We start from the raw sequence: 18,983 nt of genomic DNA on the forward strand, positions 1-18,983 counted from the left end.
TGTTTGTGATATGATCTCTGGTATCTCTTCCCTTTCTAAATCCAGCTTGGACATCTGGCATTTCTCGCTCCATATATGGTAAGAGCCTTTGTTGTAGAATCTTGAGCATTACTTTACTTGCGTGGGATCTTAAGGCAATAGTTCGATAATTACTGCATTCCCTGGGATCCCCTTTCTTTGGAATTGGGATGTATATTGAACACTTCCTGTCTGTGGGCCATTGTTTTCCTTTCCATATTTTTTAACAAATTTTTCTCAAAATTTGGACAGATTCCGTCTCAGTAACTTGTGGCAGCTCTATTGGTATGCCATCTGTTTCTGGTAATTTGTTTCTTCCAAGAATTTTAAGAGCAGCTTTCGCCTCACATTCTAAAATTTCTGGTTCTCATCATATGGTTCCTCTGTGGATGAATCTGTCACCCTTGCATCTCTTTTGTAGAGTTCTTCAGTGTGTTGCTTCCATGTTCCTTTTATTTTATCTCAGTCAGTGAGTGTGTTGCTCTGTTGATTATTCAACATCCCTACTCTTGGTTTAAATTTCCCTTTCATTTCTCTATAATCTTTTGGAATAGGGCTCTTGTTTTACCTTTTCTGTTGTCCTCTTCTATTTCTATACTATAACTATTGTAATTGTTCTCTTTGTCCCTACATACTAGTCACTGAATAGTTGCATTTGGGGTTCTAACTGCGTTTCTATCTCCTTTTGCTTTCCTTCTCTCTTTAACCATTTTAAGAGTTTCGTCAGTCATCCACTGAGGTCTTTCTCTCTTTTTAACATTTTGTATTCTTCCCTGATAATGTCTCTGACTTCACTCCATAGTTCTTCTGGTTCTCTGTCAACTAAGTTTAAAGCCTCAAATCTGTTCCTTATTTGATCTTTATATTCTTCTGGGATGTTATTTAAATTGTATTTTGGCATTACAATTGTTTTATTGTTCTTCTTTAGCTTTACTCCAATTTTCTATATTACCAGTTCATGATCTGTAACTGCAGTCTGCTCCTGGTCTTGTTTTCGCAGAAAGTATGGAACTTCTCCATCTTCTGCTACCAATTACATAATTAATTTGATTCCTATATTGGCCATTTGGTGATGTCCACTTGTAGAGTTGTCTTTTCAGTTGCTCAAAATTGTGTTTGCAAGAAACAAATTATGGGCTTCACAGAATTCATAAGTCTTTCTCCTGCTTCATTTCTATCTCTTAAGCCACATTTTCCCTATAATTCCTAGTTCTTCTCTGTTCCCTACTCTTGCATTCCAGTCCCTCCTGATTATCAGCACATCTTTTTTTGGTGTGTGATCAATTTCTTCCTATACTTCTGCATACAATCTCTCCAATTCCTCTTCTTCTGTGTTTGCAGTTGGAGCATAGACTTGGATGATGGTTATGTTAATAGGTTTCCTGTTAAATCTCATTGATATCAGTCGCTCAGACCTTGCGTTATAGTTCCTAATTGTTTTTGCTACATTGCTTCTCACTATTAAAGCAACTCTGTTTCTTCTTGATTTCTCATTTCCTGCATAAAATATTTTGTAGTTGCCTGATTGAAAATGCCTCATTCCCATCCATTTTAATTCACTCATGCCAAGTATTGTAATGTTGATACGCTCCATTTCTTACTTGACAGTTTCTAATTTTCCCTGGTTCATGCTTCTCACATTCATGTTCCTATTGTGTATGTCGTACAACTCCGGACTCTCTTTTCGCATTTGTGCACATCAGCCTCTGGGCTTCCTTTCGGCTTTGACCCAGCTGCGTCATTAGTCACAGCGCTACTCGTACTTGTCCTTTGTTCTTCCCCAGTAGCTTGGTGAGTGCCTTCTGACCTGGGGGGTCTCATCTTCCAGCACTAACTTGTGTTGCATTTTGGATACTCTGTTCCTAGGGTTTTTGTGGTAAGAGGTGTTCAGAGTTGGTTACCATTGCCTTCCTCTGAGTTTGGATGCATCTTAGTCTGGTGTCTCAGCTTTGTGTCCATTCCGCCTTGGGTGCCTCTGCTAGGAGTCTAGTCTCTTTGTCTAGACTCCTGATGGCATTGCTCTCAGCTTCTGTGACACTCTCAAACCCCCTCACCACGTTAAGGTGTGCATCCTAGAGGGGGATTTACTTCCAGGTAAATGTGTATTGGATTGCAGCCTTAGGCTGTAAACATACTAGCTGCCAGAGCAAACTGTTTTCCATTAGCCACATCTGGAGGGGAATGGGTTGATCTGCTGATAGTTGCAAAAAACGCACTCACGCTGCTCCCACCAGGTTTTACAGTAAAAAGGGGCAGGATTTGACTAGCATTGTGTGCTCCCATTTTCAGAAAAGAGAGGTTACACTGGAACCGCCAGAACAGTGAGTGAGTTTCTACCCCAAGACAGAAATGCCTTAAAAATGAGAGCTCTTACTTGCAACAACTGAGGAAGATTAGTTACTTCATGTTACTTAAGACTGTATGTTGTGGAAGTGTAAAGGACTGGGACTGCTCTCTAGAAGTCAATTTATACAGTTAATTTTGCAATTCAGGAATGTTGTATAATGGTCAGAGAAGAGCATGAATGCCACCCAGCTACCTGTTTCTCCTTCCTAGGAGCAGATCTTCTGATCAATGAAGTGATGTGGTGGGACCATGGAGTCTATTACTGTACAGTTGAAGCTCCAGGAGACACAAGTGGTGACCCAGACAAAGAGGTCAAGCTCATTGTTTTCAGTACGTAGCACTTTTCTGTTTTTCTTCCTTTTAGATTAACCTTCTCTTCATTTTTCCTTACTACTTACAAAGTTTTTGAGAGCAAAGCATGGAAGGAACAAGAGGATTCATACTCTAATCAGACAGACAGATAGATAGACTGACTGACTGACTGATTGATTGATTGATTGATTTGAAGTGATGGTGGCAGTCCCAATTGCATTGAAAGAGGGGTTAGGGACTTCTGCTTTTAAAATCAAAAAGTCTACACGACTGAACAGTACTGGGTCTTCCTGGTATCCGCAGCTTACACTCCACAGTTCTTCTCCCCAAGCCGATTTTCTTACCAAAGTTCCAAACCACAATCACACAGTGGTTTGATGAAGTATCTCTTAACCAGCAAACTTTTCTATCATCTTCGTTTATATTTTTAAAAATTCTATTAATGCACATGTCCTCTGATTAGGCAGGTGTGTTGGGGAAGCATTCCCCAACTCTTATTTACATGGTTATTTTATTTCAATCCTCACATTAAAAGAGGAGAGGGGAAAACCAGCAATTCCTGATCCTTATTGGAAGAGAAGGTTTTGGAGCTACATATTGCTGCCTTCAGATATTAAATTATGGTTTATGTAAATGAGCCTGAACAAGCCTTCGGCTCATACACTCCTCGTCATCCGGTGTGGCTGCTTGCGAGGAAGAGAGAGGAAATTTTCACTTGCATTTTTAGTGGACCATGGTTTAGCATTATGTTCAAACTCAGATGCTGTAATTAACTATGGTTTACTGGAATGAGGCAACTTCAAACCTTGGTTTATGAAACTGGTTTTTTCAATAAATCATATGAAAATTAACTATAGTCTAGGTTTCAGAAGTAATGCTAAATTCTTAGTGAAAACTTATTTTATTAAACAATCCTGTAGATCACTATTCAAGAAAAAAAAATCCCCTCAAAGCAGTTTACAGAATGGCCCGGTTTGTAGGTAACGATAAGCCAAACCATGCCTTAGCTACAGGAAGCACAGCAGCAGCAGGACCAGAGAATGAGGAAAGTGGCTGTAATTTTGCCTTTAGGTACCCATACACTTGCTAAACCATGGTTTGGCTTAGCACTACATGCAAACAAGTCCATAAACTTTAAATCCATTTAAAACACCCAGGTAATTTCAAAACATTAATAAAAGCCAGCATTAAAAACAACAATAATTCAGCATAATATAAGCCTGCCAAAATCAGTCTCCAGTACCAATTCTGCAGCTCAGATAATAATTATCTTCTGAGGTTTATGGTAAAAAAAGAGTTGTTAGGACCTGTTTAAATATGGGGCTTGCCTGATATTACCTGGGATTGAATTCTGCAGTTTGTGGTGTTTTTGAAGCTTCCATTCTCCTTGTGGCTACACTGGCGGTGCTCGCAAAACCAAGGTTCATGCACAACAGTAAGCCATTGCAGAGGCCATTATAGGCCAAGGAAGCAGCACTCAGGCCCCCTTTCCTCATCCCTTCATTATATCTAGTACAGCTCCAGCTGAGAGCCTCTCTATGTATATGAAACTAAATTGTGCTGCATTTGTATGAAACTACTGACCTTCTGTAAGCCACCTTGGGAGGGCTTTGCCCTGAAAGGCAGCATACAAGAATCAATCAGGGATGGAGAACCTCAGACCAGGGACCAAATGTGGTCCTCTGGACTGCCTTCAAGTCGATCCCGACTTATGGCTACCCTACGAATAGGGTTTTCATGGTAAGCAGTATTCAGGGGTTTTACCATTGCCTCCCTCTGAGGCTAGTCCTCCCCAGCTGGCTAGGGTCTGCTCAGCTTGCCACAGCTGCACAAGCCAGCCCCTTCCTTATCTGCAACTGCCAGCTAGGAGGCAACTGGGCTTCTTAGGACTATGTAGCTTGCCCACGGCTGCACAGGTGGCAGGGCATGTAACCCCTGAGCCACTCCCTGTGGGGGTGATCTTTAGCTGGCTCTTGACACCCAGGAGACACGAGCGGGGATTTGAACTCGCAGACTCTGGACTCCCAGCCAGGCTTTCCTCCCCACAGTGTTATACCAGCTTCGTGGTCCTCTAAGTCCCTCTATTTGGTCCTCATTACTATCTCCAAGACCCATCTCTCACCTCACTATCCCCCAAGTGGTTTAGCCCGACTGGAGGTGTCCTGGAATTGTGATAATGCCTCTTCCTCGCTGGATGCAAGATGGAGGTGCATGCACGTCTGATTTTGTCTGATTTCTGCATGGCTAGAATGTAGCCTCCTGTACAAAACTAGGGGCTTATCCACATGGGAGCATTTCTTCGCAGCAAATACAGAGTTTTTACCATCGTAATAGATTTGCAAGGTCCACACTTCATGCTCAATGGTAGTTTCAAATCCATTGTTTTCCATTTACACAAGTAGGCATTCCTCTGGGAAGGGTTTATGTCGCTGTTTCCTTGTGCCCCCCCCTCTAATTTTACATTTTTACTCCCTCTAGTTGCTCATTTACTGGGCATGTGCAAATATTTTTGACTTGAGCAGTATTTCTACTCCCTCCTACTTTCCCCCGCTTCCTGAAGTTTGGCAATTGAAAAGAAGTGGGGTCATCTGCCCCCCCCGCCCTTTTCTCTGTCCCTCGCTTTTTCTGAGTTAATTTTTCCCTGCTGGAACAATAAATCAACATAATATCAATATATGTTTTAAATATCAATATTTTCAGAAAATACAATACCAATATTGATATTTTCTGAAAATATCAGTACCAATATTGATATTTTCTGAAAATATCAGTACCAATGTTGATATTTTCTGAAAATATCAATATTGATATTTTTGAGGCGGCTTTTTTTTTTAAATCCACTTTAGATTTTTTAGGAACCAAAAGAAGTGAAGGAAGTTTGCTTGGGGAGAAAGGGAGGAAAGAAGGGAGGGCTGCAGCAAACTGTGAAGGGGGGAGGACAGAGCAGTTAAAAGTTGCTAGATAAACCACTGGAAACAAAATGGAATTCATGGGAGAGTTAGGAGGAGAAAGGGGAATAGCTGAAAGTGACAATTCACCTGCCCACTAAAACCCATTGAAACAACCATCTTCAAAGACCTGTGGAGTTGCGTGGAGCCGTATTGTCGTATTATCAGTGGATTGGGTTAGTACGGATTTACAGGGGGGAGACTGCATGATAGCTTCTGTTTGCTAGTAATATCATGTGAACCGTGCAAATTAAAAGGGGATGCAAGTAGCACCAAACACACACTAAACCGCTGTATAGATGAACCCTAGGAGTCACATCTGTTGCTCTACCCACTCTTGCCTCTGGCCCTCCCAGCACTGGCATGCACCCCCTCGGAAGGTTGCCTGCGAGGTAGTGCAGCCCACGGACTGAAAAAAGTTGCCTGCCCCTGGAATGGATAAATAAATAGTTGCTGTTATGTCTGAATGCAGCACTGTGTGAAAGTTGGTTCACATAGGATAGGTCCTCTTGTTAGGGAAGATTGAAGAAAGGTTCCTTTTTGGTGCAGGAAGCTGATCTTAAGGATATCTAGTTCCAAGAAAAGCATAATGATGATAAATTTGAGTATCCTCTTCTTCCAATCAGATTGGCTAACTGTCATGTTCATCATCTTTGGTGGCCTCCTCCTCCTCCTGCTGATTGGGGTGTGCTGGTGCCAGTGCTGCCCTCAGCATTGCTGCTGCCACGTCCGCTGTGCCTGCTGTCCAACTCGCTGCTGTTGTAACGAGAAAGGTAAATGAGAAAGTCAGGTTTCTGCCACATGCATTGATTCACAGAAACAGCAGCAGCTGCAAAATAGGTATATTAAACCTAAGTTGTTTTCATGGCCACTTCAATGACAAGCAAGCTGTTTTGGCATTCTCTGAAGGATTTGGTGTGGTGGAAGGGGAGAACCACCCTAACTTTGCACATTATCCAAAACATACACAAATATGAGGGGCTTCATCGTTTTCCTTCAAGGAGTTCAACGTGATGTACAGGGTTCTTTTCCCTCTCCATTTCATCCTCACAACCTGTGAGGTAGATTAGGCTGAGAGACAGTGACTGGCCAAAGTCACCCAGCAGGCTTCATGACTGGGTCAGGATTTGAACCCTGGTCTCTCAGATCCTAGCATGACACTTTAACCACTACAGCACACTGTTCCCCATCTCCTTCTCTTTCTGTGATTTGCATTTACTCTAAGCAGGTACAAATGCTGTCACTTCCGCATGAAACATGCTGAAGTGGAGACTCCTCAGACCATATTTATATGTTAAGAATGTTGTGTAAGGCAAGGGTTGTCAAACATTTTGGGCCTGTGGGCACATCTGTGAACCGGAGAAACACTGCATAAGCACATACACACCACAATCAAGCCTAATTTCAGCAAGGGGCAGGGGCCCTGTGGAACTAGAGAAAGCATCTGTGGGTGCCACATTGGCAACCCCTGGTATAGAGGAACTCAGGACTGCACTTGTAACATTAGAAAATGTAGTGTCTCCAGAATAAACCTCTGTCTGAAATCAAAAGCACACTTTCATTGTGGACAGACTGTATATTGTCGTTGCCAGGTATGTTTCCATGTGCGTATGTAACTGATTCATTAATGTGGAGAGCCTAGAGACATCTGTAGATTTCAGGGAGAGTTCGTTCTTCTTTTACTCCCACTTTAAATGTACACAGATGAATTTCCTTTTAGAATTGACAGGATGGTTCTGTTCTAAAGTTCCCACAGTGCCTCTAGGGGTTTGCAGGGAAGGATGTTTTGAGTCTGTAGTTACTGTGTACCTGCTACTTTCCCCCCCGGGATTGTCTACAAACCTTCCCTTCACACCATTAAATATCCTTCCACTGCTATTGTGTTTGTGTGTATATGGGCATTTTATTTCCTGTCCTTCTGGTGTCTACCAGGAGCCAGTGCGGTTGGCAAAACACAGGCATAATGTGACACTCAGTGAAGGAGTCACACAGGCCTCTTGAGGAGACAGTTCCCTAACATTGTTACCAGTAGCAGATTATTTTTTCCCAGCCAGTAGGACAGTTTAGGTCAGGGGTGGGGACCCTTTTTTGGCTCTGCAGGCCAGATTCTCATCTTGCCTCACCCCCCTCAAGGTCCACTTGGATAGGTGGGCAAGGCATCCCACCTCCAGTCACATGGTATCATTGTGACATCACTAATTTTGACTTGCAATATTTTATTTCTACAAAATAAAAAAATAGAGTACTTGAGTTGTACCTATGTAATATCTATTGCTTTTTCTGTCCTCTAGTCCTGGAACGACACCACTTCATGAAACAGGCTCAACAATTTTTTCCATGGATGACACACCACTCCCAGTCATCGTCCTACCAACTAAACCCATTGTTACAGCGAGGTAGGTCTTCAGTCACAGGTCCAAGATAGAAAATATAGTGACATGGCTGTTCATTGATTAAGATGCTTGCAGTTTCACTTCACAATGCTATTTCTCCAGAGGTGAGAGAGCATCAGGGGACTCCAGCCCATCTGCTCACAGGTTTGTGCTTGTTGTGGTCAGGGCTAAGTTCATTCTGTGTATCGGTGAGTGGAACACTGCACGCATGTAAGTTGGTATCTGTACAGAATTCATTATTCATTGAGCTTCAGCATTCTCTTTTACAAAGCAAAACTACACAGACACACAGAGACAGTTTTCTCCCAAAGGTTTTTTTGTACTTCTGTAAATCATGGAGCTTCCCAAAGCTTACCGATTCCTCCTCCTTGCATATGGATAGTGTGGCTTTTGGCTATATAAGGATCCACAGTCAAAAATTGAGTTTGCTATTAATATTCATGACAGATCCATCCTATGTGGATTTTTTCCTAATACACTTTTAAAGCAATTTAAGTTTGTGGCAGTGAATTCCATAGATTAATTAAGCCTTATGTGGTGATGTAGTTTATTTTATCTTGCATTTACTGCCAGCCAATTTCATTGGTTGTGAGGAAAGGCTGCATTGTTTAGGACTTTTTTGTTTAGGAAAAAAGGCAACTCGGGGGAATACGAGTTTCTAAAATTATGCATGGTGTAGAAAAGTGGATAGCTCTCTCTCTCTCCCTACCACCTGATTGCAGGGTGGGAGTGCTCATCCTAAACTGGTGTCTGGAGGCTGTGAAGGGCTGGGTGTGGTCTAACAAACTGAAACTTAATCCAGACAAGACAGAAGTACTGCTGGTCAAGGGAAAAATTGCATCAGGGACGAGGTTGCAAACTGTTCTGGATGGGGTTGCACTCCCCTTGAAGGAACAGTTCCACAGTTTGGGAATCCTCCTGGATCCTGCCCTGCTGCTTGAATATCAGGTGGCTGTGGTAGCCAGGAGTGCTTTTGGCCAACTCAAACTGGTCTACCAGCTGCGTCCGTTCCTGGAGGCAGTTGACTTGGCCACAGTGACACATGCATTGGTGACATTGAGGCTTGATTACTTTAACACACTCTATGTGGGGCTGCCTTTGAAAACGGTTCGGAAATTGCAGTTGGTTCAAAATGCAGCAGCCAGAATGTTAACTGGAGCACGGCACAGGGAGCATATCACCCCTGTGCTTTATCAGCTCCACTGGCTCCCAATTTGTTTCCGAGCCCAATTCAAAGTGCTGGTTCAGACCTTTAAAGCCCTAAACAGCCTTGGACCAATGTGCCTGAGGGACCGCTTATGCCCATATGTACCTGTCCAGGATTTAAGATCATCTGCCTCTGGTTTCCTCTGCATGCCTGGAGTGAAAGATGTTAGATTGACAGGCACGCGGGAGAGAGCTTTTTCAGCTGTGGCCCCCAAGCTCTGGAATACCCTACCCCAAGAAATTCACTCTGCTCCCTCCCTGTTGGTTTTCCGGAGACTTTGGGAGGGACTGAAGGTAGAGCCTGACACTGATTTTATGTCTTCTACATTAAATTTTACCTTTGTAGTCCCTTTAGTATCAGTCCCTATATGTGTGTGTGTATGTGTATTGTATTTTATGTATTTCAATTTATTTTAATGTTTTTGTGATTTTACTGCTTACAATTTTATTATGTACATGTTTGATTTTATTTTTGTAAGCCGCCCTAAGTGCCCTGTTATAGGGTAGAAGGGCGGGATAGAAATATTTTAAATTAAATAAATAAATAAATGTTTTTCTCCCTGTCTCATAAACTGCTATCCCCTTGAGTTGCCCAAACAATGTAGCCTTTCCTCATAAGGAAGGAGCTCTAATTGCCTGATTGCTTTGGTGCCCTTTTTCCATCTATCCTTTTTGCAATGGGGTGATAAAAATTGGTATTCTAAATTACGCTGCGCCTCACTTTATATGCATTTGGAGCAGACCCTAGTTTAAGCAAATGGGTCTACTGCTACCACATGTAGTTTGAGCCTCTGTATTAATGCTTCATTGGAAGCCTTTACTCTTGGGGGTGTGGAATCTGTGGCCCTCCAAATGTTGTTAGACTCCAGCTACCAGTAACCCCAGCCATCATGGCCAGTGCTCAGGTATGATGGGAGTTGTAGCCCGGCAACATCTTGGAGGGCCACAGTTTCCCCAGCCCTCTTTAAATGGCTTTCTCTAATTGCTGGTATCCCCCCCCCTGGTGTTCCTTAGATGTGTCTCTACAGAGCAGTCAGCCGTTGATGCCTCCACTTCCCCAGGTGCCCTCCAGCAACAAGATCTTGGACCACTTTGAGTCTGAGATCAGGAACCTCAACCTTTCCCAGCCCATATTGCCTTCGCACCATATTGAGAGCAGTCGGCATCCCAGCATCCTTTCTTCCCTGGGCTCAGAGATTGTGGAACGCAGAGTGATCCAATTGCCTCCCATCATTGAGCGCATCCCGTCCTCCCACAGAACTAGCAGTTCCTCCCAACCACAGCGGTCTATACATACTCCAGGACCTCGGAGCCACACAAGCGAAGAAGAGAGAGAGAGGAGGAGGAGGCGGCGTTTGTCTCTGGATGAAGATTCCTACTCCAGTTATGATCAGGAATCCTGGAACAGACACAGAGACCCCAGGGCTGAGAGGCAGAGGGGCAGCAGCCATTATGGCCGGTCTCGGAGTTCTAGGCCAGATGTATCACCCATTTTGCGTGGTAGGAACAGTTTTGATTCCTATCCTGAGGAGGATAGAAGGGAGTATTCCGGACGACACCGCTCTGACAGACGGTATCAGCATTCAGGACAGCGGGCTTATCAGCCGCTCAGTCAGAGGAGCAGTGACTCTCATCACCAGGGCCACCGCCGTCGCCATCGCAGCTATTCTCCACCATCCCGCCGGGAGTCGTGGAGTTCATCTGAAGAGTATGAGCGCTTCCAGGGAAACAGTAGGCGGCATTACCAGCATCGCTCTCCAGACTGGCCAGAGGAGAAACCCCCTAGTTACCGGTCGATAGAAATCACCCCAGCCAAAGGCAGCAAAGCCAGAAGCCCCACAGAGCAGCAATCGGTAAAATAAGTATGATGAAATATTATCATTCATTATCGCATGGATTTGTAGGTTTGCATCCTGTAACATGGTTGTCTCTAGCAGAGGCTGAAGACAGAATATAGAAAGGGATAGGGATGCAATGTGTATTCAAATAGGGGTGCTTTCAAAAGCCAGTGCCCCTGTTCACAGACTCTTGAATAGGCTCAAGGAAAGCATGGTCCTGAACATGACTATTTGTGAGCCAGGTGAACAGGGCTCCACTTGCCTCTCGCCTATGAACTCCTCTGCCTTCCCTACTTCCCAAGGGCCCAACAACTCATCAAGGCTAGGGCCTGGCAGTGGGAAAGGAAGGGAGCCTGGGAATGGGAGGGAGGGTCTCAAGGGGGGAGGGGGAAAGTTGCTTTTCTTGTCTTGCGCATGTGTGAGCTCCATGCGCCAGAGTAAAACAAAAACAAAAAAGCTTACTGGCTAAGAAGAAATGCTGCTCTTTATTACTTTTCTGGAGCCAGCCTCCCTTCCTCTTCTGCTGCCCTGACCCACCCTGGTAAGTTTCTGAGCCCTTGGGAGGAAGGAGAAGGCACTCTAAGTAAGACCTACTCAAGCATTTGCATACATTTGCTTGGAGTGTGCACACAAGCACAGTTGCTTCTGTTTTTACAAGTGCTTGCATGGAACACATGAAAATAGAGCTCCCTTCAGGGTGAACAACACCATATCTTTATAAAGGAACTTCACAGTGTCCTTAATTTCCAGCATACCAGTGAATCAAATGTTGATCTAGCATTTTTGCCCCTGCCCAGTTGGCAAGGGCCAAATTATATGCGACTTTTCTCATACAGCTGTGCTCTAAAGCGCAGGATGGTGGTGGTTGTTTTACAAGTAGGTGGAGTGGGAAGGATCTGGATCAGGGCTCTAGCATAGGACCAACTCTGGATCAAATCCCTTTTCACTGCAGGCCTGATCCGAGTCAGGGCCCGCACATTGGCAATTTCAATAGGACCTTTCTTTGCATGGCAAATTGCAGGTGCAAGTGGCCTAATCCAGGTTGGGAGGCTAAGGTTTAAAGCCCCCAATACTCACTCACATGAAGGTCCTGATCTGGATCAATCCCATGCACTGACTTTAAAAAACAAAAAACTCCTGCACTTAGGGGTGCAGCTGAGTGACTAATCTCATGTGTAGTTGGCCCTTAACATACTCAGCTGCAGGGGCATTTTGTTTTCCCAGCTGAAGAAGGAGAAAACAGCAACTGTAGTGAGATGAGAGAGGCAAGAATGGTGCATCCGTGCTTGATTGGCTGGTATGTGATCATCATTAATATTCAATGAGAGCTGATATTGCTGTTGTATCACCGTGAGCTGCCATTCTGTATTGCATCCCTCTTCAACCGGAGATATCAGCCCGAAATAGCTAGTACAAAGTTCAGAATTTAGAAGCTGTTTAATAGCATCCATCATTCAAATATGTCAAGGATCAAGCAGGCTCAGATCAGACTGTGATTGGGTTAGCCAAGCAGGGAACATATTGCAATTTCCGCCTGGAAGGGAGGGGGGCAGGGATGAATTTATGTATAACCTGTTGCTCTGTTCCCCTTTCTGACCTCTTATCCATAGCAGCTTTCTTTTTCTCTTCTAGGAAAAAGGCAGTTCTCGCAGTGGAAGGAGCGTTGTCATTTAGCCTTTCATGTCTTGCCACTGTACAAAATAAGATGTGTATTTTTGGCTATAAGACAGTGACTGTTGTGCGCAGCAGCAGCCAGCAAAGGAGATGTTTCTCCTTATTCACCTTCAGCCTGAATTTCCTTGTCTTGGGCACTTCAACTCCAATGCAATAGTTTGTGAAACATCTTCACTTTGCTAATAAAGCAGGAATGAAATGTAATTCCTTTCCAACAACATCTGGAAGCCCGCAGGTTCTCCATCCCTGTTCCAGGATTAGCTAGAAACCTTTTAAAAAATGGTTGATTTAGGCTGCAGCCTTAGGCGCACCTTTCTGGGATTAAGCCACAGTAGAATTTATTCCTAAGAAAATATGCATAAGGTTCCACTATTAGTGACAGTTTTGTCACAGAAACCATAATATCACAGGGACAAGATGTAGACGTACTGCATTCTGACTGGATTTGATCTTGTACTGAGCTGTTATAACTTTGGCGGGATCATGCTCAATGTTAAGCATATCTAAGCATTCCCAAGTATTCACACTTGCCAGTGGAAAAATTGTGAAACTTACTTGTAAGGGGAAATGGTTAGGACTGGGCTACAAATTTCAGTAATTTTGGAAATGGAAATGGACTGCCTTCAAGTCAATCCTGACTTACGGCAACCCTATGAATAGGGTGTTCGTGGTAAGCAGTATTCAGAGGGGGTTACCATTGCCTTCTTCTGAGGCTGAGAGGCAGCGATTGGCCCATGGTCACCCAGTGAGCTTCATGGCTGTGTGGGGATTCAAACCCTGGTCTCCCAGGTCGTAGTCCAACACTCTAACCACTACACTACACTGGCTTTCACATTACTGGCAGTAATTTTAATGGGACTTTAAACTACTGAATTCTAACTGGCTTCTGCCCATTGTCTATCAAAGATGGTGGGCAATGACATTGCTATTTTTTCTTGTATGCCATGATGCCATCCTCTTGCTGTCTTTTTATCTAAAATACCAATCAACTTGCTTCATGGAAGTTCCCAAATATAAGTTATTGTACCCCATCCATGGGGATCCCAATTACTTCTGCACAAAAAGATGGGGGGGAATATGCTCACTGTGCAACCTAACTAAATTTTGGGACATCGACTTGGCTTCCTGCTCTGATGTATTTAGTAAGAGAAGAGTGCAAATCTGCCACAGTTCATTCATTGACAGTGCCAATTTCCATCACCACTGATCCAGATTATCCCCTGTGATGGAGAATCATCTTTCCTCAATTCAGTCTTGAATGGAGTTAACCTTGCTTAAATTCAGTTGATTTTCAGTGCAACCTATAATTATAAGCCCATTGATATTTAAAAGAAAATGAACTGTTAAGGCATTTGGTACCCATAAGTACTGAATCCTCAAAGGGGTAGCTAGTACATGTTGGCACCACTGGCACAGATGCACGCAGTGGCCATGCCCCTCCAGAATTCAGTATCAGTCTAAATGGGTTCTACAATCTGTACTTGCATAGACTTCCTGTAGACTGACACTCAACACATAGCAGCTAGGAGACACAGCCAGTGTGCATTGTGGCATCCAAGTTAGCCTGCACCTTCTCACTGCCCCTTTTATGTGTTCAAAGTACTTACAGTTATGAACACCTGAACAGAGTTCTAGTCACCTGTACTACAGTCAGTAAGTAAAAACTGGGGGAATATATATATATGAGAACAGGCCCTGAAGCAACTTTTTTTTTTTATTTATTGTATTTATTGTATTTATATATTGTGCTTGTTTTTATCTTTTTGTACACCGCCCAGAGAGCCTTCGGGCTTAGGGCGGTATATAAATTAAACTAAATAAATAAACAAACAAGCAACAGTTTTTCCCCATCTCCAAGCATTCCAATCCCTGCTGCTGTCTTTTTGTAATTGCTGTTAAAGGTTTGACCTTTGTATGCAACTGTTTTCTCAAAAATGTGTTGCTCATATGAGCTATGGAATATAGGGGTCCCCGTGCCTAAAAGGAGATTTCATTCTCCTCAGTAATTGTTCTTTTGCCATTAGGAGAGGGTAACTAACTCTGTCTGATATGGCACTATTTTGAATAATCTTATTTCCACTATCTCAGGTGTTGGGAACCTTTGGCTCCTCCAGATGTTGCTGAACTACAACTCCCAGCAAATGTGACCAGTAGCAAAGGATGATGAGATTTGTAGTCCAGCAACATATGAAGGGCCAAAGGTTCGCCACATGCGCACTATCTGATGGAACAAACCAGCTTTCCTGTTTGGAAATAACCAAATAGTGACGCTCTTTGCTACTCAAGATAAAGTGCTGAACTAGCAAGCTTCTTAATCAGCAACAATCAGTCTCTTGAGACATTAGAAAACAGTGACTTCATATATTTTACTTTTTTCTAAAAATTAGATCTTTTTAGAAATGAAACCTGGGATTCTCAGTCATCTATAAATGAGGGTTATGTATCCTATGTAATGAATTTCTGTACAGTGCAAATCAGCTTCTATCTCTGGTTCACACATGGCCATATTGATAATATCTCTTACCATTTAAAATGGCCATTTGGCCATGAAAGAAGAACATAGTACCCTAGTTTAAAAATACAATGACTGTGGACATCTGGCACTTTTTACAGAGCTCTTGTTCAGGCAGAATGAGTAGATTACAGCCAAATTCAAATTTATACAAAATCAAGCTAAATAATCCAAGCCTGTTCACAGTCTCTTTGAGTCGAAGGGTTAAATGACTCAATAAATACATAGTTAATTTTTAACAAAGGCTTAAGGCAGTTTGGGGAGTATCCCTTGCATATTGGACTTTGCAAAGTTCTGGAAGCTTGTATTTGATAAACAATTCAGCTACTCGCTTGCTGTGTGATTTTACCTAGACAAGTGTATTCTTAAGGGCTGTCTGTGCTTCCCGTTAAGAACTTTAGCACAGAAGAATAAGTGCAAAAGTAAACCTAGCATCTTTTTCTGACAAGGAACATTCATTTCTGGCCCGCTTGCACTAACTGCCTTTATGTTTCCGAGCTTGATTCAAGGTGCTGGTTTTGACCTATAAAGCCTTACGTGGCTTGGGACCAGAATACCTGATGGAACGCCTCTCCCGATACGAATCCACCCGTACATTCCGTTCAAGATCAAAGGCCCTCCTCCGGGTGCCTACTCCAAGGGAAGCTTGGAGAATGGCAACAAGGGAGAGGGCCTTCTCAGTGGTGGCCCCCAAATTATGGAATGATCTCTCTGACGAAGTGCGCCTGGCACCAACACTGTTATCTTTTTGGCGTCAGGTCAAGACTTTCCTCTTCTCCCAGGCATTTTAGCATGCATTTTATATTGTTTTAAATTTTTAAATTGTATTTGTTTTTAGTTGCTGTAAACTGCCCAGAGAGCTTCGGCTATGGGGCGGTACACAAGTATAATAAATAAATAAATAAATTTCTACAAGGAGGATGCCAGGCTTGCAAGCTGCATAAGCTCTGCTAGTTCTATAGCTGTCCCTATTAGAATGTGGCTACATTAGCCTCATAAGGGAGAAACTTCCAATGGAGAGGGATTCAACATGTTGTCTTGCTATACTCCCCCTTGTCAATTCCATTCTCTTTTCCATTCATATAGAACAACAAGGTCCTGAAGGATAAATAGTCTTTCTCTTGTACATTATCTAACACAGTAAGTCTGAAAGTTTGAGGTAGGTTCAGGTACATTATGATATCTTTTTGAGCCTGACACTGTTTTTACGCTTTTTATTTTTTATCTTTTGAGTCCTTTTAGTATTTCTCGCCCATATATGCATATATATACATGTATGTATGTTTGTCTATATATATGCATATTGTATTTTATGTATTTTAATTGTACTTTGTGTATTTTAATTTACTGTAATGTTTTGTGTTTTTATTGTGTATAATTTTATTATGTATGTGTGTGATTTTATTGTAAGCCACCCTGAGTGCCCTGTTGTAGGGTAGAAGGGCAGGATAGAAATATTTTAAATAAATAACTAGGTAACAGTGCCACCTCTAACTATGATTCTAAGACAGTTTTTACATAACACTGGTTCTGGAGTCAACGTCTTGGGGCCATGATGGTGACATTCAATACATTTATCTATTTTGTTTCCCCTCCTGTAAAATGGTGGACTCTTCTTACCTCCTATTTAAAACACCTTCTGGAACCGGAGAGAAAGTAGTTATTATCTGAGATATCTAAAAAGCCTGCCTTCACATGATGAGGAAGTATGGTGCTACCTCCAGTTTTTATCAGGAATTGACACTATTTCTGGATCACGTCATCTAGAATGAGTCATCAGGTACAATAATGAAATCATGCTTTATAAATCCAGATTAGCTAATCTGGAATCATAAACCACCACACCACCCCAGTTCCATTTGCACAGTTACTAATGTTTAAATTCCACATAAGCATGCATTGAAAAGAAAGAAAATCAACCTTTTAGACATACTTGTGTAACATTTTTTTGGCTCAAGGATAGCATTTACCCTTGGCCAGCCCTCTGTGGCCATATGCTAGTGGCCCTGAAACTTGGATATTACATTTCAAATCCATTTTTGGTGATTTTTCTCCCCCCCTTCAGGGTTCACCAACCCTCCCTGCTGATTCCCCACAATGGCCCCCTGTAACAGGTCCAGATATTGATAATTTAATTGCAATATTACGTACGGGGAAAGCCCCAGGCCAAGACATGATACCAGCAGACCTATATAAATATTTCCCTTCATGGTGGTGTCCCATTTTTGCAGCCTTATTCACAAGAATTAATGAAACGGGTTGCATTCCCTTGAGCTGGAAAACGAGCATAGTAATCCCCATTTTTAAAAAAGGAGACCCTACTATCCCATCCAATTATAGACCCATAAGCCTCATGGACGTTGCGTCAAAGCTATACGGACGCTACCTCTTAAATAGACTCCTTGATTGGGACAAGAAATATACCATTATTTCTGATGCCCAGGCAGGATTTAGGGAAGGTGCCTCTACGATTGATCAACTGTTTATTTTACAGCATCTAATCATGAAAACAAAAAAGACACCATCCCATTCTCTTTATCTAGCATTCATTGATTTTGCGACCGCCTTTGACTCCATCAATCGTCATCTCCTTTGGAGTAAACTAGACAAAGCTGGCATAGATAAAAGACTTCTTTGGTTATTACAAACCTTACACCATGACAATGTTATAAGAATTCACCTGGGTCGCAATGGTTTCCTATCCCAAGAAATTCCAATGAGAAATGGAGTCAAACAGGGATGTATATTGGCCCCTTTCCTGTTCAACTTTTTTATTAATTATATTGTTTTAGAAATGACTTCCTCTACGTTCTTTCCACCTTCAATCAAAGAGAGGAAAATCCCTGTATTGCTCTATGCCGATGATCTACTCTTGCTTTCACAAAACAAGATCGGTCTAAAACGAATGCTATTGCATCTCCAAAATTATTGTGATTCCCAATTGTTACAAATTAATTATATAAAATCTAAAATAATGATCTGTGGAAAACACAGTAAAGCAAAATCCATCTGGCGTTTAAACGGCCACACTATAGAACAGGTTCATACTTTTAAATATTTGGGACTCCTTATCAATAATAAATTGTCGTGGTCACACCAATTGGCTCATATCAAATTCCAGGCGAGCAGGGCCCTCGGTATATTGAAGAAATTATTTTATTCTAAGGGAGGCCAACTCATAAGACCCATGTCTAAGCTTTATTCAACAAAATTACTCTCATTAATTATGTATGGGTGCGAGATTTGGGGTCCTTCGTTGTGGCTTGCCCTTGAACCAATTCAAAACACTTTCTTTAAACAAATTATGGGTCTACCCAAGGGCACCCCGGCTGCTCTCCTGAGAGCTGAACTCAATCTTCCCTCTTTAACGGCTAGGATAGACCTAGCCTTTTTTCGACTATGGAAGAAACTCTCGGATACTGATTCATCCTCACTGGCCAAACTATGCTGGCAGGAGCAGTTGGATAAGGGGGGCTGGGCAGGGAACTTCCCTGTTCTTGGTATTCAATATTTGCTAACCCCTACCCACCTACTTAATCTTAATTCGAAGTCTCTCCGAAATCAGATCTTTGAGTTTGATGCACACCAAGATAGGGCAGTGATTGCCAACTCACAATTTTCCAAATGGTATTCCCACATTAACTCCACCCGAATGTGGCCTCACTATTTGGATATCTTGACAAGGGCTCCCCTTCGGAGAGCCTACACCGAGTTGCGATTCCAGGTGATGCCATCG

At 42.6% G+C, this 18,983-nt stretch overlaps 1 protein-coding gene across 3 annotated transcripts in view; it reads left to right on the forward strand.

Annotated features, from left to right (window-relative positions):
- The window catches only part of ILDR1 (immunoglobulin like domain containing receptor 1), a 33,362-nt gene extending 16,869 nt beyond the window's left edge, over positions 1-16,493 (forward strand). For 2 of the 3 annotated variants that reach the window (XM_061628320.1, XM_061628322.1), the window contains 5 exons: positions 2,575-2,694; positions 6,251-6,397; positions 7,916-8,020; positions 10,238-11,076; positions 12,694-16,493. In XM_061628320.1, coding sequence (XP_061484304.1) covers positions 2,575-2,694; positions 6,251-6,397; positions 7,916-8,020; positions 10,238-11,076; positions 12,694-12,735 — 1,253 coding nt within the window. In that variant the 3' untranslated portion in view covers positions 12,736-16,493. Of the gene's footprint in view, positions 1-2,574; positions 2,695-6,250; positions 6,398-7,915; positions 8,021-10,237; positions 11,086-12,693 lie in introns of all 3 variants that reach the window. The other variant, XM_061628321.1, reaches the window with a different exon arrangement.
- The last annotated feature ends 2,490 nt before the right edge of the window (positions 16,494-18,983 follow it).

This window comes from Rhineura floridana, chromosome 5 (genome assembly GCF_030035675.1).
Source record: "Rhineura floridana isolate rRhiFlo1 chromosome 5, rRhiFlo1.hap2, whole genome shotgun sequence".
In the NCBI taxonomy this organism is placed as follows: Eukaryota; Metazoa; Chordata; class Lepidosauria; order Squamata; family Rhineuridae; genus Rhineura; species Rhineura floridana.